At 46.8% G+C, this 23942-nt stretch overlaps 1 protein-coding gene across 5 annotated transcripts; it reads left to right on the top strand.

Annotated features, from left to right (window-relative positions):
* Window positions 1-6629: 6629 nt before the first annotated feature.
* On the top strand, window positions 6630-23376 carry VGLL2 (vestigial like family member 2). Of its 5 annotated transcripts, none has more exons than XR_014166841.1 (5): window positions 6683-6907; window positions 12023-12332; window positions 20723-21229; window positions 22121-22214; window positions 22829-23376. XR_014166841.1 is itself a non-coding variant. In XM_081905474.1 (5 exons), the coding sequence occupies exons 1-4, from the start codon at window positions 6827-6829 to the stop codon at window positions 22153-22155; spliced, it is 933 nt and encodes a 310-aa protein (XP_081761600.1). In that variant the 5' UTR covers window positions 6683-6826; the 3' UTR covers window positions 22156-22157; window positions 22988-23376. The 5 variants fall into 5 exon arrangements, 4 of the variants coding, with proteins under 4 accessions (XP_081761601.1, XP_081761600.1, XP_081761599.1 ...); XM_081905474.1 differs by having other exon boundaries at window positions 22121-22157; window positions 22988-23376; XM_081905473.1 differs by having other exon boundaries at window positions 22121-22157.
* The last annotated feature ends 566 nt before the right edge of the window (window positions 23377-23942 follow it).

Here is a 23942-nt window from a genome sequence, read left to right as displayed (position 1 = left end):
ATTAAAAAGATCCTTTTCTCACTAATAAACTTAGAGAGGGAGCACAAAGTCTTTGTCATTAAAGACACAAGTTTGACTTCAACGATACGTGAGTGTGGCACAGGATGGGGGCGGGGAGAGAACCCTGCTGTAATCTGGCTGTGGAATAGTTTATCATACTTTTAAAATATATTTCCTCACTTTCTCCTCCAAGACCACCTCATTTGCGGCAATCAACAGAAATGGGACTGGTGATGCTTACATCTCACTTATAGGGAGAACTCATCTTGGGACTGGATGAGAAAAGTGACTGACGTGGAGCAGATGCCATATTTCAGTCTCTCAGCCAACACACACACCCCATAAATAAGAACCGCAGCAGACTTTCAAGCAGTTTTATATTGAAGTACAGAACAGATGTATTGTAGCATATGTGCTTGTAATAAATATTATCTGTGTGCATTAATATGAACCGGTTAACTATTCAATGCATAGTTCCTATTAAAAGCACATAATCACTTGCTGCAAAGAGCAGATTTAATTTCACACTTTTTTTCTCCCATTGAGAAACTGAATAAATTAATTATCTAGAATACTGCAGGGATATTAAAGCCCTCAACATTCTTCTCCATGGCACCTTAAATGTGTATTCAATTTCAAGCCATGTAGTGGTCTCAGTTAATAATAGGGAATAGCCATGAGCCCTGTTCATTCAACCACCCAGCTGCCAGTTCCCTTCCTTTGTGATGGAGGATTGAGATTCACCTCTCTTTCTTCTCCCTAGCAACTCAAGGAACAAGGAATGCAAGGGCTTCACTCTTACACCCCTGAAGGCCTGGTCTGCATATTCTCTTTCTCTTTTCAAAGAAGCAACCTGAATCAGGATGTCTGCACGTAGTTCTCATGTCATACATGGTACTACATGCTGGAAGGGAGACCATGTGACTGTGTCTCCACCACTGGAGGTGAGTCAGTATCCAAGCGATTGGTATTATTGGCTGCTTGGTTGGTTGTTAGGTGGTATGGCCCACTTCTCTCTCAAGGAGCTCCAGGTTCTCCTCCACCCTTTGTTTTATTCTTATAACCCTGTGAGATTGGTAAGGTGAAGGGATAGTGACTGGTCTAAGGTCACCCAGTGAGTGTTGCTCGCACACTGGGGATTTGAACCTGGATCTCAGTGCTGACTCCAGGTTTTAGGAGGGAGACTTTGGAGAGATGCTCCCAGTGACTCTCCTCCTTGCATGCATTTACTTCCTCTTCCTTTATTTCCTTCCTTCCTTCCCATTCATTGGACCTGTGGGTCCAACCTGTGCAACCACAAGAGAGAGGCAAACAAAGAAAGATACTTCACTTCCTCACTCTTGCCATTGCTTGCATGCCCAGGTGACATGAAATCTCCATCTGTGGTGTTAGGTATGTCTATGGTGGCTCAGTTACACAGTCACGGCTTGGAGTTGCACTCAGTTCTAGGGATCTTAGGAATCAAAGCCTTCAACTGCTATTGTTTTGCTTTGATTGAAGGTGGGAGCATTCAAACATTCAACCTAGGAAAGCTTTCCTACTTGATGCTGCTGATAACATAGGCCTGGTCTTCCTTAGTCTCATCTTAATGGGACTTACTTCTGCGTAGACATATAAAGCATTGTGCTGTACAAGTCTGCAGTATCTATCTTGCATTTTTTCAACTAATTCCATTGGTTACTTACCTTTCCCATTGTATTCTCCATGCAAGATGTTATTTTATTTCCCTTGTGTGCATCCATTCTCTGGTTAAGATTGTATTTCTTTCTGCTTCACATGTTCATGCTCTTTCTCTGATTTCTCCTTAGTTATGGAATTTGTTGCCAGCTGATTCTGTTAATTGATTCTCTTTCCTTGGTTAAAAATGTTTCAGATGATTATCCAGCAGTGGGTCAGGATGTTTTGCCACTTTATCTCAATGACTAGTTTGCTTCAAAATCTTACCCATTAAGCTGCAGTCCTTTGCACATTTACTTGGGAGTAAACCCTCCTGCCAACCTAGCAGTTCGAAAGCACATCAAACTGCAAGTAGATAAATAGGTACCGCTCCGGCAGGAAGGTAAACGGCATTTCCATGTGGTGCTCTGGTTTGCCAGAAGCGGCTTAGTCATGCTGCCCGCATGACCCGGAAGTTGTCTGCGGAAAAACGCCGGCTCCCTCAGCCTATAAAGCAAGATGAGCGTGCAACCCCAGAGTCGGTCACAACTCGACCTAATGGTCAGGGGTCCCTTTACCTTTACCTAAACCCACTGAACTCAGTAGGAATTCCATTATTGTAAATAAAAATGTGTTGGGCTGAGCTGTGACGACAATGATGCACACCTTCTGTTGTTTATGGCTACTGGCAAGTGCATTTCAATTACTCAAAATTTATGTGAGCAAATGTGTTTCTCTTACAGATGCTTGAGAGTATTTTAATGCTTCTGCAGTCTAAGCCCAAGAAAGTCACAAGCAGAAGTTAAATAGCTGCCCCTTCTGAGGCTGCTTTGTCTTTGCCTCATTTGTCAGCTAACCGAGGAGGATTCCCCTAGCATGGAGGAAATCCTGGGTGTTTTAGAAATGGCATACTCAGTTTACATTGCATTCTGTCAACATAGCTGATGTGGCTGCAGGACAGAGGAACATGGCTGGAGTAATATTGCATTCTGGCAATCTGTGTCTGTGAGAAATGCAATCTCTGTGTCACCCAGTAAGCCTTTTCTGTTTTGTGCAAAGATCCAAATGGCTCCTATTTATTTATTTAAAGACTTTGTAGGTCAAAACTGACACCTTTAATTGTGCCGAAGAAAGCAAAAGGAAGCCAGTGCAGTATTGGTGCAATGTGCTCTTGAAAACCCCATCCATTAGGAGTAAGATCAACACATTGTGCAGCTTCAGGCAGGCCGGGTCGTCCTCTTACATACCTGCTGGGATTGACAAGGCATCTGACCCTCACCTGAATCTCATAGCTCTCCTGTAGCTGCCTCTGATGAGTTATCATTTGACTGGGGGGGGGGGGATAGCATCACACATCTTGTACATGGAAGTTGCCGAACCAATTAACCAACTTACAAGGATTACTGTTAATAGCACCAGTTTTCCTATAACTTGATTTTTAGTTTGCTTTCTGTTGCCACCCTGGAACTTTTCTTTATTAGTGCCACTTTGTTTTGTACGATTCCTTGCAAATGAAGGAAAACAACTTTTCTGCTTGTATATCTTGATAATACAATTTTGGTTACTGAGGACAAACAAGATTATACAAAAACAAGATTGGGTGCAGGCCTGGCCAGGACATACAGTAGGCATCCTGACTGTGACAAAGGTGACCTGTGTGCTTGCTTGCTTGCTTGCTTGCTTGCTTGCTTGCTTGCTTGCTTGCTTAACAGCTGTTGGGAACTTCAAGGTTTCTGCTCCCTTCTTATGGTCTTTGTACTGGACCTGGAGACTCCAATAGAGAGCATTCCATGTCAAGAAGGAGGGCAAGTGGGCACTCTATCAAATGACAGGGCAGGAATTACACAGAGCAGGGACTTTTCACTGGTGGTGCCCACTGTATGCCTCGCTCTTCCCAGACCTGCTCTCTTTTTTGGCCTGTATTTTGGAGCTTTATAATTTAGGAAGACTGTAGAAGAACTGGTTGACAAGTCTTATCAGTTGCTGATGTATGAGCGGATTTTATTTGCTACTATTCTGTGCTTCTGGTGCACCAGGGTTTACACCAGCGTAATAGAGTTGGCCAGGATGCCAGAAGGGATACACTTTACGAGCTTTCTCCATTGTCTGCACAGCAGGGGGTGTTCAGTCAACAGTGCAAAGGCTGAGCTGAAGCATTCCCTGCTGGTTACCTGCTTTCAGAAATAGGGGTCACTTCTAGTAGTACCCAATTGGTTAGCTGTCAGATTCTAGAGCTCCCTATTGGTGGCTCTTAGGTAATTCACAAAATACAGAGACCATTCATAAAACACACTATTCATTCATAAAGCAGTAACATACCATATTTTTCCATCTATAAGACGCCTCCTATTTTTGTGGCAACAACCAATCGCCAGTCCACCCTTGGCACTATCGGTGTAAAAGACGCCCCCTAATTTTTGACATTATTTTTTAGGAAAAAAACCTAGTCTTATACTTGGAAAAAGACGATAAATCTACATTGCTTCATATTGGGTGTATATTTCAGCGGTTGAACGTACAAGTTTATGGCCATGCTGTAGTGTAGTGTAGTGCTTATGTGACTGTGAATAAAAGTCCTTGAGTCTGTACTCTGAATGGTGACACCAGGGACCTAGAAGGTGCAGGGCTTGTCAGTCCAACCCCTGCACAGTCTCATCAGGGCTGACCTTAAGGCAATTGGAGCAATTGGGCCAAATTGGGCCCTGCAGGCCGCTCCTAAGGGGCCCCCTGCACCAGGGCAATCTAGATAGATTTTATTTATATCTATAAGATTTTGCAGACTTTGGCTGTGAACTGGGGCCCTACCCCCCAAAAAAATATTCATGTTGTGCCCCACTGCTTCAAATTGGGCCCCACTGGCTAGCCGAGTTTAATAGTTGCTGGGCCTGAGTTGCCCTGCCCTTGCATGAAATCTTGGGTTTACAATTTTGGGAGAGGGGAGACAGCGGCACTGGGGAGCGGGCAGGCTGGCGAGGCCCCTTAGATTTAGAGGCCTGAGTTACCCTGCCCTCACATAAAGTCTTGGGTTTGCAATTTTGGGAGAGGGGAGACTGCCCACTGGGAAGCAGGAGGGCTGGTGAGGCCCCCTAGATTTAGAGGCCTTAGGCTTCAGCCTACTTAGCCTATACATAAATCTGGCACTGGCTGCAGTGTCAGGGGTATCTTTGGCAAAATGCAGTCCAGTGGGTTCGTAGGTGAATAGCTGTTCCTTTTCCTCCCCCTCCTCCTAGTTAGATGGCAGGTGGTGGCAGCTGCTGCCATCACCAGTCATGGCCATGCAAGTGAGTGGCAATGCCTGTTAAGAGTACCAGCTGCTGCTGCCAGCACAGCTGCCGACAGAGACAGGGCAATCAGTGGTCATGGCTGCTATTCTTTGCCAGCCACTACAAGGGTCACTAGTTGCAAGGAGCAGGGATGGAAGAATTTTGTCAATTTTGGTTCTTTCCATTTCTCATTTTTCCAGTTCCGTTCTCCACATTTTCCAGAAATCTGTGGGTTTGTTTCTTTTAATCCTCATGAAAATTCATCAGCAGCATTTTTGTGTGAACTTCTCTTATTGAACACATGGTCATATGCAGTTTTGACCCATGTACATATTTTTGCAAGCAATTTTCACTGATCCAATGCAATTTTGTACGTTATTTTCCCTAATATATTCATTTTAAGCACACTTACAACATATAAATTTTTGTAAACATATAAATTTTTGACTGGAGAACTGCATTGCAAAATTTGGATAAGTGCAAATTGTGCAGGATAGCTGTGCTTTGGGGGGGGGGGTTAGATTGTAGGTCTGTGGGTAGGGACTGTCTTGTTTCCATAGCATGTAAGACACTTTGGGAGCCTTTGTGGCTGAACAACAGGGTGCGAATGCTCTAAATAAAGAAATACAGTACTGTTTCAGAAAGTGTGAATCTGCTAGATTTGGCTTTAAATGCATACAGTATTGAATTTCTCAACAAGGAGCATCCCTCCCCGATGCTACTTGTACACCTCTCTCTCACACACACACAGTGTCCGCTGCTACTCCTAGCAGCAAGTTGCTGCTTGCTCACCCACCTGGGGCAGATGGCAAGCAGAAGTAGCCGCTATTCACTGCCCTGGGCACAAGGGGACGACAGAGGACGAGATGGTTGGACAGTGTTCTCGTAGCTACCAGCATGAGTTTGACCAAACTGCGGGAGGCAGTGGAAGACAGGAGTGCCTGGCGTGCTCTGGTCCATGGGATCGCAAAGAGTCGGACACGACTAAACGACTAAATATAATGAATGAGTCTCTGCCACAGCAGAGATGTGGTGTGGAAGGAAGCAATATTCCCCCAGGAGGCAAAATCTTGCCGCTGAACGGAATCCTCCAGATATTCGGCTTGTGTTCGTTGCCTTCTCTCAAATACTCTGCTCTAGTACATGCAGCTTAAAGAATCAGAATTGCAGAGTTCTGTTCATCGATTCCCGCGTCCTGGCCGCATTCCCTGCTCATACTCTGCTTTTATATATGCGTTTTTTGTTTTTTTTTCTTATTACTTTTTTAGATTGCAAGTCAGGGACTGCCTGCTTTGACTGCACGTGATGCGCTCTGTGGACCTTTCGGTTTGAAGAAACAAACAACATTTGGACCAGTTTTCCTCCGCGGCATCAATCGCCCTTCTTCCTGCCTCTATTACCTGCTTGCCTGCAGCCTCCCCTGGGTTCCCCCCACCGCACACACAATGCAAAGCACGTGCACGGAGGGGCGGGATCTACCGTCGCTCTGGCGATGGGCTCCGAACGCACCAGGTGCCTCCCACCCCGGGCACAGGAAAAGGCGCGACGTCTGTCCTGGCAGCGGCGGCGGGGCGAGGGAGGCCTGTCACAGATCAACCGGGCAGAGGGGCGCGCGTGCGCGCTGGGCGCTTTCCCATTGGCCGCGGCCGCCCCGCCCCCGCCTGACGCCGAGCGTGCGGTTTAAATGCTTCCCGGCTGGCGCCCGCCGCGCCTGTTCCTCGTGGGCGCGTGGACTGGCGCTGCGCTGGCTGACAGCGGCGGGGCAGGGCCAGGCTCCCTTCCTCCCGCGAGCTTCCTTCCCCGCCCCTTCCTTGCTCGAGGGGCGGGCGGCCCGATCGGAAAACCTCCTATGCAGCCGCCGGGCCAGAACTGACGCTCCGCTGCCGGAGTCGCGGCTGCCTTTCGCCATGAGCTGCCTGGATGTGATGTACCAAGTCTATGGTCCTCCCCAGCCGTACTTCGCAGCCGCCTATAGCCCTTACCACCAGGTAGGTCGCCGGGGGCGGAGGGAGGCGGGGAAGCCCCAGGCACCGTCAAGGAGGTGCTGCTGGCCTGGCATATACCCTGGCATGGCTCAGTTGGTACACCATGAGACTCTTAATCTCAGGCTCGTGAATTCGAGCCCCACGTTGGCCCAAAGAGTCCTGCATTGCAGGGGGTGGACTAGATGATCCTCGGGGTTCCCTCCAGTTCTAGGATTCTATCTCGAGCTTGGCACAATAATTCGTCGGGGGTGACTTAGGAGCGCAGCCGGAGGAATCTTGGGGGGGGGCGGGGAGGTTAAGGGAATCCTGGGGCTCAACTTCTTGTATCGCTCTATTTCCCGCCCCACTCGTATTCCCTGGATGAATAATAGAATTGTAGAGTTGAGAGTCTCAATGGAGCGCCAGGGTCATCTAGTCCAACCCCTTTCAGTGCAGGAATCTCAGCTTAGGTCATACATGACAGGTGGCCATCCAACCTCTGCTTAAAGCCTTTCCAGTGAAGGAGAATCCACCACCTCTCATGGCAGCCCGTTCCACTGTCGAACAGCTCTTACCGTCAGAAAATTCTTGGGCTGAAACGCAAATGGACCGCGGTCCCCGCGATTTCTGGGGGAATTGAATTAGCAAATGGTTCCGTTTTAGTCAGGCTTGTGGTGATTTTATTTTGGGTTTCTTTGCAAACGTGTTCATGTTCGGAATTCGAAGTGCTCTCGGGATGGCGGGCGGGGATGTTTCGCGGCGAGCTCAGCCTGCGCGCCAGTTGGACTTAAAAATATATTACCCATGGACACCAATGGTATTTAAACTTGTTTTCAGGAATGGGAGAACGACTGTAATGGTTAGAAGTGTTAATGAGATTGTAACAGGAGTTGGAACAATAGTTCAGCCACTAATTCCAGGGGTGGCTTTCGGAATGCCATTTTTACCTCGTTCTTCGCAGCCGTATGTGCAGTAACGCTGGCTTCCTTGCGAGGATGTCCTAAGCTAACAGCGTGCATTGCTTTGGACTCGGAATACGTTGTATAAATGCAAACTATCCCAAATGATTATTTGATTTTTAGAAACCTGTCAGAATCGCTTCCTGCAATTTCGTTCTCTCTGGCCATTGCAATTTTCAGTGAGCTTTTATCCTTTTTTTGGTTAATTTCCTAAGCTGAGCAGGCGGAACGCATTCTGCAGCTTTTTGTAAGAAAGTTCAGAACTCTGGACTCGGAAGTAGCAAAATGTTTCAGCCCTGTTCGTTTGCATGCAAAAGGCGCGGCGATAAATCCGAGACCGGCACCTTCACTTGCCCCTCGGTTCGTTGTTGCAAATAAGAGAAGCAATTCGTTTTCATTTCCGTCGCTAGACCAACCTTCCTTGAATCAAGGGGATCTGAATTGTATTGCGTCGGTAGCTAACGTGCCTCTTTAACGAATGTGAGTGGATTGTTGTTGTTGTTTTGGGGTTTTTTTGTTTGTTTTGCTAGAAATAAATTCTGGTTCTTGAAGAGTTCAGATAAAAATAAGATATCATTAAGTGGGGGGGGGGGGAAACTGACAAAATGCGGAAATATTGCCTTCCATTTAAAGCCCGTCTTGCGCAGCAAAAGAAATTCAAAATTGTTTCATTGTGTCGGGCGGAATAGAAATTCAGTTTGCAAGGAAAACTCAAACTCAGCATTAAAGGAAGAGATAGCAGGCGACATTCAGTCCGACACTCTTTCTGTATTTCATGTTTCTGTATTTCTGTAAATACATCTTTCTGTTTTTCCTAAAGGGAACAAGCCCAACAATCCTAGGCGTTTGCTTCCAAATGAATGTGGTTGATAACGCGAAGTTAGGCTCTGTAGGACTCAGCCGGCGGCTAAGTCAATTTAGTTCATTTTGAAATCCTTAGGAACGTCTGCCCCGTCGATTCAGGTTCCTCCATAAAACGAATGAATGTCAGATAATAGTTCCACGAGTTGCTTCCTTCCTTCCGCGATAACGTCCCAAGCGTAGCGCTCGCTATTTTTTCCTCTTCCCGCCGATGTATGGAGAATAATGCTTGTAATTCGTAATTTGTCAGACTCCTTCTCAGATAGTTCTGCAAGGCCGGTCAGAATAGGGTCCCTTGAGAAAGGACCCAGTTCCCTATGCCGACTCCGTGCTGTGGTGGCTTCTGAAGCACCTTGGTGAGTATTAGTAGGATTTGGAGATCGCGGTACCTAATTTTCTTTCCCCGAGACACTATTAAACATGGGACATTTCTGATGACTCGTCTGGGGACACGGACCGGAGTGGCTTATCCAAGCCAATGCGCCTGATGCTTTGCCACAGTAACGAAGCAAAGAGAAGGAAAGCTTCCTGCCCCGAGGACCTTACAATTGTGCATTCCACGCGAGGAGGTGCAGCTCGAGGAAATGGGAAGGTCACTCAGCAGGGGAAGAATACGAGTCCCGTTTGGTTTGTCAGTCTTTCGGCTGAGTGAGGAGCGGGAGATGCCGCTCTCAGGGCCCTCCGTGGTGGTGAAAATGGAGCGAATGAAAAAGAATTTGCTGGGCTTTCTGGGTGCCGGTCCCTCCCTCCAATATCTGCTGCTTGGAGTGGGAGGCCGGTCAGCGCAGGGACTGAGGCAGGCGTAGGTCAGAATACGCTCCCAAATCGCTCCATCATAAGCAGAGTCCTGCTGGATCCGGCCCACCGCCCTATGTCGCACCGTGCCCAAGCAGATCCTCTGGGAAGGCCCCAAGCAGGCCACGAGAGCAGGAGTCCTTCCCTCCTCCTGCTGTCCCCGTCCCCCCACCAAGACTCGTATTATTCGCAGGCACAACAGACCTCTGGCCGTGCAAGTAGCCCTTGTGGCCAGTAGCCACTCACTGACTGCTCCGCGAATGCGTCTATCGCCCTTTTAAAGCCGCTCTGCTTCTGAGATGGCCACGTCGTAGCATAATTAAATCGCAGAAATCTAGAGAGCGGCGAGCCTGGCTGCTTCGCCTCCCGCCCCCTCCAACGTCTTCTTACTTTCCCTCCAGGACTTTTGCGCTATGTCCGAATCCAATTATTCATTTTGCATTTTGATGGTCCTTGACAGAGGCGGCAGCAACAGCAGCAGCAGCTGCAGACACGCTAACCGCGGCAAAGCAAACGTGGAAAACATTTAGCAGGCCTTCGAGATCTCTCTCAAAGAACCCAGTGAAAAATAATCTGGTCCCGTCGGAAATGCCTCTCTCTCTCTCTCTCTCTCTCTCTCTCTCTCTCTCTCTCCCCCCGTGCCAAGCGGGCGCTGTTCTTCCCAAACCGAGTTCGAGTCCTGCCAGTTGCGTGGCTTTCCCGCCGCCTCTTGATCCTACTAGAACTAAACTCAGAAAATAGTCTTATCAGCTTTTAGTTTTCCTTCTTTTGGTTTTGAAAGGGTTGGTGCTCCAGGGACCCTTCACTGAGAGTAATTTCACTCGAATAACCAGGTTCAGGGCGATCTCTGGCCTGCCATTCCGGTCTCTTAGAATCAACAGGTCTTTTTGCTGTTGGCATAATTAAGAAGCCAAAGTACACGAACATCTTCTGGATTTCGATCCGCATTGTGTCCCATTCGGACATTGTTAAAGCGCAGCGCTTTCATGTGCGAGGTAGTTTGTGGTTACGATTCCTCCTGGTGTTTTCCCTTCAATTTGGACACTTGGTGTCACCTCTTATCTTTACGAAGAAATGGAATTCTCCGCCTGCTCCAGCTGTCTCAGGCTAGCTTGGAAGCGGGATGCCGCGGCCGTCTTCTCTCCTGCCTGCGGACGTCGGCCGTTGCCTGGTTCATTTCCACCCCGGTCTTCCTTTTGTTTCCCCGCTCCTCTTGCAAAATACGGGTCGGAGCGAGCAGGAGCGGTGCCTTCGCTTCTGTCCGGCCTGCGCTGCCGCTTCCCGAGGGCCCTTCTCAGCGGCGCGTCGGCCTCCACTAGCTAGGCACGTCACCAAATTTTCCGCCGGCGCTGAGTGCTGCGAGCGAAGCGCGCTAGCCAAACAGAGAAACCCAGAGCGCGTTGCTTCTTGCTCCTCTCCGCTGGCCGCAGCCCTCCAAGCCCAGGGAACTGGGTCAGTTTGCTTCGATTCAAAGAGTAGGAAGAGAGAGCTTTTTCCCTCCAGAGAAAAAGACGGGGCAGCTTGCTGCGATCCAGCAGCTCCTTCAGCCAGAACCGTTGGAGCAAAGCCCTTCCAAATTCTCTTGCCTGAAAGGTTTGTGGATCGGGAGATTGTAAAACCTGACTGAGGCGCAAACCACAGTGTCCCAAATCTCCCCACTGGTGAAAAGCAAAGCTTGCCTTCGCAGGAATCCGTGCATTTTGAGTGATGTGTTCACATGTCCCTTCTACCCAGCCCTTCTTCACCAGACCTCCACCTGAGCCTATAAAAGAGCCAGCGTGAGTCAGACGCCTGCAGACAGTTCAGTCCCATCCCCAGCTTTTTTATTTTTTTAAATAGCTCAGCAATAGCAATAGCAAAAGCAATGCGAGTATTTGTAGCCAAAGAAACTTTCAGTCTGGGATAACAATAAATCATACCACCAGAGTGCTTGAACAGAGTGCTTAATTATAATTGTTTGTTTGTTATGGTGTGCATGGTTCTCTCTTTCTCAATACAGTGGTACCTCGGGTTACATATGCTTCAGGTACATACGCTTCAGGTTACAGACTCCGCTAACCCAGAAATAGTACCTCAGGTTAAGAACTTTGCTTCAGGATGAGAACAGAAATCGTGCTCTGGCTGCACGGCGGCAGCAGGAGGCCCCATTAGCTAAAGCGGTTAAAGCCCTGGCTTCTCAAGTCCTAATCCTACCCTCTAAGCACTACACCACACACTGGCTCTGAATTTCAGTACACACCCTTATTAAAGTTATCAGTCCAGCAATCCAATGTGTGCATGATTTCTTCCTCCAGACCTCATTCACTTCTGATGCACAGAGAGGGGCTCCTACATGGGTTTGTAGAAAAGACTGGGGATTGTTGCATTTCATTTATTTATACACAAAAACTGGGGTTGAGAGGCAGAACCTTCCTGCTGCCTCATTGCCCTCGAAATGCAACTGTTTGGCAGGGGAGCCATTAGCTATTTCCGATGGGCAGGCCTGTGTGCACGGACCTTGATTGCCTTTTGCTCTCTTCCACAGAAACTAGCCTTTTACTCGAAGATGCAGGAAGCCGCAGAGAGCGCCAGCACAAGCGGCAGCAGTGCCAGCAGCTCCTTCTCCAGCCACACTGCCCCTGCCAGCATCAAAGAGGAAGAGTGCAGCCCGGAGAAAGAGCGCCCCCCAGAGGCCGAAGTCATCAATTCCAGATGTGTCTTGTTCACCTATTTCCAAGGGGACATCAGTGCTGTGGTGGACGAGCACTTCAGCCGAGCCCTCAGCCAGCCCAGCAGCTACTCACCCAGCAGCTCCAGCACGAAGGCTGCCATGAGGAGCTCCAGCTCTTGGAGGGGTGAGCTGATAAGCCTCTTGGCCCTGCACGACCTTCGCTGCCTGGTCTGTCTGCGCACGCACTAGGAAACTCTTTGAATCTGGCTTAACTACTGGTGCCTTCCCAGCAGGGAACTGTAGTTCCGGGCAAGGGGCTAGGGAGAATTAGCACACAATGTTGTGCCACTATAGCCGTAAGGTGTGGTAGCTGTTGTTGAAAGCCAGGCAGCTCAGGGAGCAGCAGTGACCTGGATACAGACTTTGAATGGGATCTAATGCTTTGAAGCAAGGGGCATTTGGTACAACCTAGGTGCGCTGCTCACCTGTGAATAGATATGTTCGGCATAACCCACAGAGTTCTATGTCTGCAGTGGGGAAAGTGTGGAGTGGCTGGGGCAGAATTATATCGCATGTGTGCAAACATAATGGCTGACACATTTTCTCCAGGGATATCTGTTTATAATCACCTATAAAAGATCTTATCCTCTTTGAAATTAGGAAGGGAGCCAAGGCAATAAAGATTGTGTACACAGTACCAGCTTAAAACACAGCTAGGTCCTTCTTTTTCCCAATCTGGATCAAAGCTGGGGTTTTTTGAGGGGGGAAGAGATGCATCAAAACAATGTACTTCATAAGCAATGGCAGGATATATATGGCTAACATCGTGGGTATACCACTTTCCAAACTAGGAGCGGGAACACACTGGATGCATAGTAAACAGAAGTGTGTACACAGCCTAAGACTATATTATTGATTTGGCCTTATGTGACTTAGTCCCAGGATAAGGGTACATAGGATCACAGCTTTAATGGGCTGTAGTAGCTACTCCAATAAATGAATCCAGGAATAGTCACATTCACCAAGGCTGTAATCCTTTAGGCTCACTTGGGAGTTAGTGACGCATAAGTTGCATTCAACTCAATGGGCCTTATTTATGAATAAATGGCAGCCTGCAAGAATCCACAAACAAACTTTAATTGGAAGCAATGAGGGGCATATATTTCATCTTTTGTGCCTTGCTTCCAAAACAGTGGGGGAAGGAAGCAATGAGCCACAAAAACATATTATCAGATTCCCAACACTAGATGCATTGAATGCTCTGAGTAAAGGATGTGGGCCAGGTCAATAGGGTTCTAAACCCTATTGATCTTAATTGAGCAGTTAAGTGTGTGAAACCTATATGAAGCCTCCATATTCAGACACAATATTTCACTGAAACTATTTGCGGGGGGGGGGGCGGGACTCTTTGCCTTCGTGCTCTGCTTGTGGCCTTCTGATAGCAAGTATCTGGTCAGCCACTGTGTGAAGAGAGATGCTGAACGAGAAGGCTGTGTTTGATCCTGCAGGGCACTTCTGTAGTTGGTAAAAATACAAAGAGGCAAAACCAGATGCTTCCCTGGCCATGGGGGTCAATGGGAACTGGAGGACCAGGTACCTATAGCTACATCTACTGGAGTACCTTCATCTATACATCTCTTAAAGGTACAGGAGCCCCATGTTCTGTGCTGTTTGGCAGTGCAACCCTACTCAGAAGGAAGCCCCACTGAGTTCAGTGAGGTTTACTTCCTGGATTACAGCCTAAATCTTTTCCACTGCAAAAGGTGGGTTGTGTATGATGTGTTTTGAATTGTCCTGTAGGTCCATGAACTTCTATGCATATGAATAGAAGGGAATTCTATTATAGAATTCTATTCTGTATAGAAGAGAATATAGGAGAGATAGAACTTTTAAAGAAAAACAGGCTAGGGGTGCATCCACACTGGAATTTGTTTTGGGATGGGTTCTCTCCTTGCATGCAATTTTTTCTGAAGTTGCCGTGTCACCTTTGACATGCCAGTCCATGCTTTATTCAGTTTAATCTAGATCTAACCTTTCCATTTTCTTTTTTCTTTAAAAAAAGCGCCGGTTGCCAGCATCCCATTTATCTCAATAACCTTCTTGCAAACTAAACCCTGTCTGGCAGTGCAATGGTAGCTAGTAGAGCACCTGTTTTGCCTGCAGAAGGTCAGATCCCCAGGTAGGGCTGCAAATGTCCCTAGTCTGAATTGAGAGTCTCTGCCAATCACTGTGGACGATTCTGATCTAGCTGGACCAAAAGCTCAATCCAAGGCAGCTGCCTGTGAAAGGTGATGTTTCTCTTACTAAATTCTCCAAGCTGATACATTTCTGCTCACACATATCAGATCAAAAAGTGTGTAGTTTTGAAAACACATGTTTAATTCAGTTTAGAATTTTAACATTACCTCTTCGTACATTTCCAAAGTTTGCATTATTATTATTAAAGTTCCACTTTCTGGAATTTACAGGGCTAAACTTTTCACAGGGAGGGGAGAAATGAATTTACCCCCTTTCCTGTCAAACTCCAAAAGTCCCCGACGAGGGCAGCTCAGCTGCCGGAATTTCAGAAAGACAAAACAAATGGCCCAGCAAGGTCTCCCTGGAGCAGCTGCCGGGCCGAGAAGGGCAGAGGGCTGCCCTGCCCTTTGTAGCCCCCAAGAGGCCGTTGTCAAGAAAATCTCGGCAGCCCCTCGGGGAGCGCAACTGGGGGGAGGGAGAAACAAGCTGGGGCGTCTGCGCCCGGGCGAGCGAGACCAGCATGCCGGAGGCTTGGGCCGCGCCAGCGCCGTGAGCCGCAGCTTGAGCTGCAGCAATTAGCAGCGGATTCCGTTCTCTTTCGGCGGCGAAAAGCGGCGCTTGTTAATTCCTGCATATCAAGCAGCTGTTAAATGAACAGGGGCGGGAGGAGGATAGCAATTTTGGGGTTATTGGGTTTTTTTAAAACAACTTGAACACGAGAAAACAAGACTTATTGCAGGAGGACACGTGGACACCGAGGGCTGAATACATACAGATCAGTAATATTATTATAACACTAGTTACAGGTAGATAGCCGTGTTGGTCTGCCATAGTCGAAACAAAATAAAAAAATTCCTTCCAGTAGCAGCTGAAGAAGTGTGCATGCACACGAAAGCTCATACCAATAACAAACTCAGTTGGTCTCTAAGGTGCTACTGGAAGGAATTTAGTTTTTTAATTTTTATTTTATTTTATTATTAGAACAATACAGTATATTTATTTATACAGTACCCCGTATTTTCCTCTGACCAGGGATTCAAGACAGTTTACAGATAAAAATAAGAACAGTTCAAAACATGGGGAGGGGACACCAAGCATTAAAAAAAACACCAATTAAACATTGATATAATTGAGAGAGAGCTTGCAAAACTATATATTTTCACCCTGGAAGCAGCTGGTCTGAACTCCATGGGGGTTTACTTCCAGGCAGAGAGATGACAGGATCGTAGTACCAACTTTTCCTTTTTAAAAAGGGATCTTGCATGGGACTGGTTAATTTCGGGATTAATATTCTTCACTCTAAAGGGCGATCGGGGGGCGACAGGTCGCAGCAAGACACCGTCCCCTTTAACCAACAGACACCCCGGCCCCGTAATGGCCGCCGACTTGGGGCAGGGGACATAGGGCGCGGGGAAACGCATGGAGGCAAATAGGGAGGAGCGTCTTAATTCAATGGGGAAAGGAAACGAATCCGGCACCGAACGCAGAAGGCGGGGGAGAGGCTGGGGTTTTCCAGGTACGCAAATTGCACATTTAAGAACGGGGTTTTCTTTCCAAGGCTCTAAGAAACGAAAAATCCAATCTGCCCGATAAAGGCAAAGGAAAAGCCCCCAAACAACACTTTTGAGAGGAAACTCAATGGGATGCAATACCATTTACTTCTGAATAAAAAGACGTGGGATGCAAAATGTAGCCGCCTCATCGCCCAACCTGTTAGGCTACTTGAAGAGAGCAAATAATTTTTTTGTCCCCCAAATATTACTTAATGCTTTTTAAGTCCTGGTTCCTGGCGTTGTAGAAATAAGGCGACCCTGAAGCAAAAATATAGAAAGTAAGTGATTTTAAATAGTTGTAGGAATGCTTTTGCAGCAGCGGGTGTTCCTGTCTGGAATCCTCTGGAATTGGGGCACACAGCTTACCGGGGGAGAAATGCAAGTGTAGAATTGCACGGGCACAATTAACGGCACAATTATGTGTACATTCACTCTGAAGGAATTGTTCAGCAATGAAAGGTACCCCCATAATATGTACGCTTAGGACAGGCCCCTTAAATTCAAGTACTTAACAAGCTGGAGTCACAGACTGGGGGTCTCATTCCCTCTCCATTCGATTCCAAGGTGTTTTGTTTAATATGGATAATGCCCCCCCCCCTCGCCTTTTTCCACCTTTTTGGTTTTTTTGGCTAGGCCGGATGATGCCAAGCAACGACTTCTAGGAGAGAGAAAAAGTTGGGTTTTAGACCACGCACTCTCGATTCATGGATCTTACTGGGTTTTTAATCATTTTTATAAGCGGACAGGGTAATGAACAGTAATAACTAATTGCTATCTTAGTTATTACTAATTAGTGGGATAACTAATTGCTTTCTTTTTAGAAAGAGGCAAATCTTTAAAATTGGCAATTAATTCTCAGCTACCATCACCTTTTTTCTTTTTCTTTTATTAAAAAAAAAAATCTGCCTGTATTCTGAAATACTGCACCGCAGTATATGGCATTTTCTAGTGAAGAAAGAGATGGCTGGGGTATTTCTGGATACGCTGGTTTATGCTCTCCAAAAATCAATACGGAGTATGACACCATGGGCGTAGCCTAGGGGGGGCAGCTACCCCCCAATCAATATAAACCTGAAGTTCTGCCCCCCCTAACAAAAGCCTGCCCCCCTGATAAAAATCCTGGCTACGTCCATGTATGACACACTTTGATATCAAAGCACAGTCACAGCAGCCAGAAAACAAGCTGCTGAGAAGGAGAAATCTCGAAATTCAGCAATATTTGTCTAAACGCGGACATCACCATTCCAGAGACGTTTACGCAGAAGTCCCAAAGTCAGGCCGCAGCCCCATACCTGAGAGCGACCCTCACGGAATTACTTCCGAGTAGCCATTCTTTGCAGGCAGCACTCTCTCGAAGTAAACATGCTTCCACTGGGGTCCAACTTCTGTTTCCCCGGCTAGTTAGAATCATAAAGGAGCTGCAGAGTTGGAAGAGACCACAAGGGTCATCTAGTCCACCCCTGCAATGTATGAATCTTTTGCCCAACGTGGGGCTCGAACTCACGACCCCGAGAGTCTCATGCTCCCACCCCGCTTTGTTCGAGCAAGCCCCGGGGTTTTCCAGATCGGAAGTGCAAATTCGTTTCTTTAGTGCGCTTCTGCATCGCCCTTCAGCAATGCGCAAAAACTGGGACAGAAATCACCCTTGGAAAACTTGCAAAATCTCGAACCTTAGCCTTGTGGGGAGCAGCGGTGCGGTCCAGGGCAAGACTTCGGCGCAGAGATCCAGCAAGGGGTCCCGGTCAGCGGAATGAGTAGGCGGGTCCGCGGACGCAGCAGGTCTGCTTTCCCCACTTGGGGGGGGGGGGGAGTAAGCTTAGCGAAGTGATAGACAGGTTACCCTCTGGAAGAGCTCCACCACCATTAAGTCCAGCTTGGGTCCCATGCTGTTGCTGGACTACAACTCCCATCATCCCTAGTTAGAAGGACCGGTGGCCAAGGGATGATGGGAGTTGTAGTCCAACATCACCTGGGAACCCAATCCCCGGGGCAATTTAATCCTTTCCGCTGGGCCCAGATCCCCACTCAAATGCCTCCTGGCGACTAGAAGGGCTGACAGAGAGAAAGGAGTCCATGGCAGACTCTGTGACTCTAAAGGGCGCTTCCGTGGGACTGCAGCAGCGCTCCAAAAATAGGGGCATACAGGACGCAGGGTGTCACCTCGGCCCCAGACACTCATAATTCTGCTTGAAGCCAGCAGCTAAGGGACACGATCCGATGTACGTTTGTTCTTAAAGAAGTTCCGCGACTTTCCCGCGTACTCGAATATTTTGCAGGGTAGCCCTGGTAGGAAAGCACTTGCTCTGATCAGCGATTGCTTTGGTCGCGATTTGAACGCCCGAGGAGCCACTAATGGTTGTTTTGGATACACACAGGATGCCGTTGTCTCGAGCTGCAGCCTGATCTTAGCCATGCTTCTTCAGAAACATTTTCACGGGGCTTGCTTCCAAGGAAGCGCGCGCAGGATCGCAGGCGCAAAGCGTCTTCCCGCCCTGTTTAAAAATAAAATAAGTGAGAACCATGTCTATAATGAAGCATAGTTAAGTTGCAAGGGCATTATTTGAGAGAGATCTGCAAGCTCCCTCATGACCTTACTGTGAATGCAGATCTTCCATTTTGAGACTTGGTCACGAGAAATCTAACCCCCCCCCCTTACTCATGAAGCTCGCAAGGTGTCCTTGGTTAAAGCAAGTGATTATCCCGCAACCTGATGGGATCCTTGTGGTGGCTGCATGAGATGCGCCCCCCGCCCATGGTATACTTAACGCATTTTTAAAAAGTGTGTGTAGAGTGTAATTTAGATTTTATCACTATGGGATTCTGTGAGAATAATCCCAAGGATAATCTCTTGAGATCAGATGTTGTTAGGGTTCTGTTATCTGCCTCAAGGTTCATTGACAGCTGAGATTGTCTGTTGCTCCGTGGGAATCAAATTGCTTATGAGCTCTTGAGAATCATGGGTTGCTCACAGTGTGGATCTCTTCTGGAATCAAGGGTTCGGGGTTCATCTGGCTCATTCAGTGCACTCTCTCTTTAAAAAGATTCACCAGGGTGGAGTTAAGTTTCTGGAGGACTAGAGACATTTTTATTTTATTTTTTGAAAGATGCCAATAATACTTTTTAGTTAGGAAAGTGCAGAATATATTTCCTTTTGACACAAGACACCAAACAGCTCATCTGTGCTCAGTGGCGTAGCATGGGTTGTCAGCACCCGGGGCAAGGCAAGTAATTTGCACCCCCTAACCTGTGGATTTGCGCCCCCTAACCCTAACCCCCAGATGTTGCGCCCGGTGCAGCCGGCCCCCCATGCACCCCCCACGCTACGCCACTGTCTGTGCTCATGTCTTATTATTCAACCAATCTTCTTAATGCTGGACAAAATACAAAAGTAAATTCATGTTACAATTCAGCCAATTTCAATAAAGATATACAGTATACATGGATGTAAAGGATGGAGTTAAGTGACAATGAAACATAAAAAGCAAGCTAGGATCATTCCATTTCAGTTCTGAATAAATTGCCACAGAAAATGGGATGTATCCATCCTCAGTCCTCATCGGTGTAGACCCACTGAGATCAATGGACATGATGACTAACTTAAATCAGTAGATTGTCAGCTTGGGTCTTGCATTTCACTGCAATTTAATGCCAAACTTTACTCTCCCCATCCCTTTACTCCTATGTGTATCTGCCAAATAGAACTGCATTTCATGTACCTGACAACATGGACTAAGATCCACACAAACTTTTGCCATAATAAATTGGTTAGTTTTTAACGTGCTTCTAGGGTCTTGGTTGGATTTTAATGCTTATTTTGTATTTTGACAGAGGCTTTACATGATGCAAGGGTAAAAATGAACGTTAGGGTTCCATCTAAACTTAAGACTTTCAATCGCATAGCAGCAAATTCAGGTTGTGCAATTAAAGCTGATTCTGAGCTTTTGTGAAACAAACCCACTTCCCCGCAATATCCGACTTTTTACAATAAGGAAATGGGCAGGGAAATGCACTCTGTGGGATAACAGTGGCTTGATGCAACATCATCCAAGGTCTACCACAGAAAAGTCAAGGCAAATGCTCATCAAGCAGCTGATGTGGCCTAATCTCTCCACAAACAAATCAGGTTGAATGCTGGTTAATCAGGTCATCTGGAAGCTCATCCAGACTTCCTTTTGTGCCACGTTTCTAGACACAGGTCCATGCTTTAAAGCTTCTTGTCCTAGTGCTTCCCTCCCCAGCACTTTCCCCACAAAAACATGTTCTTTACCGCTGAATTGGACCAAACAGCAATCCACAGAAAACCTGAATTGCTGTTTGTCCTAATTAAGCATTAAAGAGCAGGTTTCCCCAAGGTAAGTAGTGGAAGGAGGGAGCGCTTGAACACAGAGCTTTAAAATGAGGACCTGTTCCTAGAAAGTGTGGAGCAAAAGGATGAGCCCTTAGTCATGGTTACAGCTGACCAATTGAAATTGCCTATTTAAAGCATCACTGGTAAAAATGGCATTGGCCTTTATAATTCAAGGGACTCTTTTTTTGGAGAGCACCCTTCTATTCTTGATGTGAATCAGAAAAAGAGGTTGATGGCCAGGGTGAAAGTCCAGGAGAGGGGCTAATCTGAAGACCCTTTTGGCGAAACAATTTGCCTTGGAAACAGATTACAGGAAGGATGCTTATCTAGAAAGCACATGCATTATCAGTAGGAGTCCCTGTGGTTAACGGAATGGATGGACATCGCACCTTTCTGATGAGGCTCTGATGTGCTTCTCCACCTTCCTTTGTTCAGATGGATCATTCCCCATGAGCCAACGCAGCTTCCCGCCTTCCTTCTGGAACAGCACGTACCAGCCCTCTTCAGTGCCTGCGTCCCTGGGCAGCCCACTGTCAGCCAGTGCCCACAGCGAACTGCCCTTTGCCACAGCGGACCCTTACTCTCCAGGCTCACTGCACAGTCACCTCCACCAGGGGCCCCCGGAGCCCTGGCACCCTGCCCATCACCACCATCACCACCACCACCACCCTTACATTGGAACACAGAGCTCAGCCTACCCTCGACCCACCGCTGTGCACGAGGTCTACGGCCCTCACTTTGACCCTCGCTATGGCTCCCTGCTGGTGCCCGCCGCTTCCGTGCGCCCCCACCGCCTCACGCCCGCCTCAGTGCCCACGCCCGTCAGCCCTCCATGCGAGCTGGGCAAGAGTGAGCCTGCCACTTCAGCGTGGACAACGCCAGCACCTTTCGCCAGTCCTGCAGGGGAAATGGCACAGAGTTTAGGCCTCAATGTGGACACAGGTAAGGCCTGGCAGGTGTAGCTTTCTGTTTCTGTCCATCCACCCTTTTCTCACATCCTGAATAGTGTGTGTGTGTTTGTGTGTGTGTGTGTGTGTGTGTTCATCATCAGTAAGGTCCCCTTGCTCTACCCCAAATAAATGCAAATAACAAAATGAACAGTAATAGAATACAATTCCTGCCCTCAGCCCTTCTCAGAGGTCCAGAGAGGCAGGGGCCACTTCCAGCTTTTGAGGTCCTTAGCCATAATAAAAAAAATTAAATGACGACGCATGAAAACAAAGTAAGGCACCAAACAGAAACCGAGTGAGACATAAAACTGAGTTATTTATTTCTAAACTTAACAGGTGCTTTTCTTGCCTTTCTGCAAAAAAATAATAATAAATGCTGTAATTATCAAGAAGAAAAATCTAGCTTTTGTGCAGTGATATTAAGTGTAGTGTATCCATGCAAACACTCTTGCCCCGTAGCTGAATGGTGATAGTTCTGTAGCTGCTTCAACACATCATAGGTGGGCTCACTTGAAGCTACTGATACAGGCAAACTGAGAAAAATAGGTAATATGATTGTGACATTAGGAAACACACCGGAGAGCCCAAGTTCAAGTATTCCTTGATGCAACTTATAATTCAGCTCTCGGTGTTCAAAAGTTATCCACGACTATCTTAGGGAGTATGTTCACAAAATGAACATAACCTTTCCTCAAGAAACTTTCAGTTTTTATCAAATTCTTGATAGAAAATGTTTTCTTGTTAGAGGAGATGTCTACTATGTGTTTTCCATGTAATACAGATATTACTATTTTTATTTTTAGTTTAGTGGGTGTGCAAACTTAGGTAACATCTCTCTCTCTCTTTCTCTGTGTTTGTCTCTCTCTTTCTTTCCCTCTCTAAGGAAAGAATTCTGGATTCTACAATTCAAAAGACTAAGGGTGAAACCAATTATCCCTGTAGGGGCCTAGTTGTAAATAAAACTGGTCACATCTCTTGTGAGTCTCTATTGCATTTATTCCCCAAGCAGGGATGACTCCAAGGGATGACTCCAAGGGGTAGCGACAGTGGGTCCAGGTGCTCCCCCTCCAAATGTTCCCCACTTCCCCCTGCTCCCCTAATGTGTATTTTTATGGAGTTGCTCCTGTCCTTGAGCTCTATAGTATACGGTAATTTTCTAAATTGTCACCATCCTCTTAATAAGCCTGTAGGGTGAGCTCTTTGTGTTTGTGAGGGCTCATCATGGCAACCCATTGTTAATGCCTAGTTTATAGTCAAGTCACCTCTCTGTTTAGAAAATGCTTGATTCAATTCCAAGTGCCCATTTTTACAGATGTGGAACTAAAGGTGAGGGACAGTGCCAAAACCGGATTTCCACCAGGATTCCCTAAATTCTCTTGTGAAGCTATCCATTTGAACTTGGGTTTTCCTTTTATTTTGAGAGTGTGTTGCTATGCTTTTAGATAGGTTACCTACCCTTTCAAGAAAATGGTGGTGGTTGTCTTTTCCCACCCCTGCCCCATCCTTATATATTTATACTCCTCCCCCTTTTCTGTTTTATTTTATTTCCATTTTCTTTTTCTCTTTCTCTCTCTCTCTTCTCTGTTCTCAGGTTTACAGCCTCAGGATAAAAGCAAGGACCTCTATTGGTTTTAGACCTGCCCTTCCACCTTTTCTTCTTCCCCTCTAGTCAGATCTCTGCCTAAGTAGGACTGGTGGTGACAGAGCTGAATCGAGTCGATTTGTAACAGCTTCTGATCTTGGTTTACAGCTCGCCGTTATTCCTTCTGTGGTGGATCCCTCCTGAGCTGAACTGCTGATTCTAAAGCGTTCCCAACCACCCCACAACTCCATCTTCTTTGTCCCCCTCCATCTTTCAGTATCTCGGGTCACATTACAAGGACAAGAACACGGGCAATTCAGTGGGAGTTAAAAGCTGCTTAGACTTCAACTTTCAACCAACAGGACCTAAGATGATGATGGGGTGATGATGGGGTTGGGCACCCTCATCCATGAACAGTGGCCAGGCCATTCTAAAGAGTCAAGATGAACAAAGAAGGACTTTGAAATTGCTGACTTTAGGAAGCAAAAAGTGTTTGCTGCTGGCACAATGGCATGGACTTTTCTTTTTGACTGACATTTTTTAAAAAACAAAAACACCTCCACAGTCCTTTTTCAAAGCAGCATGAGAAGATATTCAGACGTTGTAAATGGGATTGTTGTCCTTTCCACTGTAGAAACAAAGAAAGGAATTCTAAACTCCTAGGCACGTTTGGGATTTTTTTTCCTTTTTTTTTAAATGGAGAGACCTTTCAGTCTTCAGCATAGTGATGAGTGGCAAGTGACTAGCACAGGCCACCTGCCCTCCCGGCTTACACAAATGCAGCTGTTCAAGAGACAACTGTTCGAATTCTAGAAACTTGACAACTAAGGTGGCACTTCTCTGGGTTTGGCACAACAATTGCATTGGATAATGCATCCATCCATATGTGTATATATAAGGTTTTTATACAAGGAACGTTTTATGATGAAAGAAGAGACCCTTCAAAAAAGAAAAGAAAAGGCTACACAAGTAACAACTGGAGAAAATTGGGGTGGGGGAGTAATTGGATAGACAAAGGGCCCCATTTAATATGAATGCTCACTGTATGTATCTTTCTAGTGATCAGTGACTGGGTCTCTCTTCTCTTCTTTTTTGAAGGGACATATATGAGATGTTTATTTGT

Source organism: Podarcis melisellensis, assembly GCF_964234715.1.
Source record: "Podarcis melisellensis genome assembly, chromosome: 3".
Classification (NCBI taxonomy): Eukaryota; Metazoa; Chordata; class Lepidosauria; order Squamata; family Lacertidae; genus Podarcis; species Podarcis melisellensis.
This window is presented reverse-complemented; position numbering and strand designations above follow the sequence as displayed.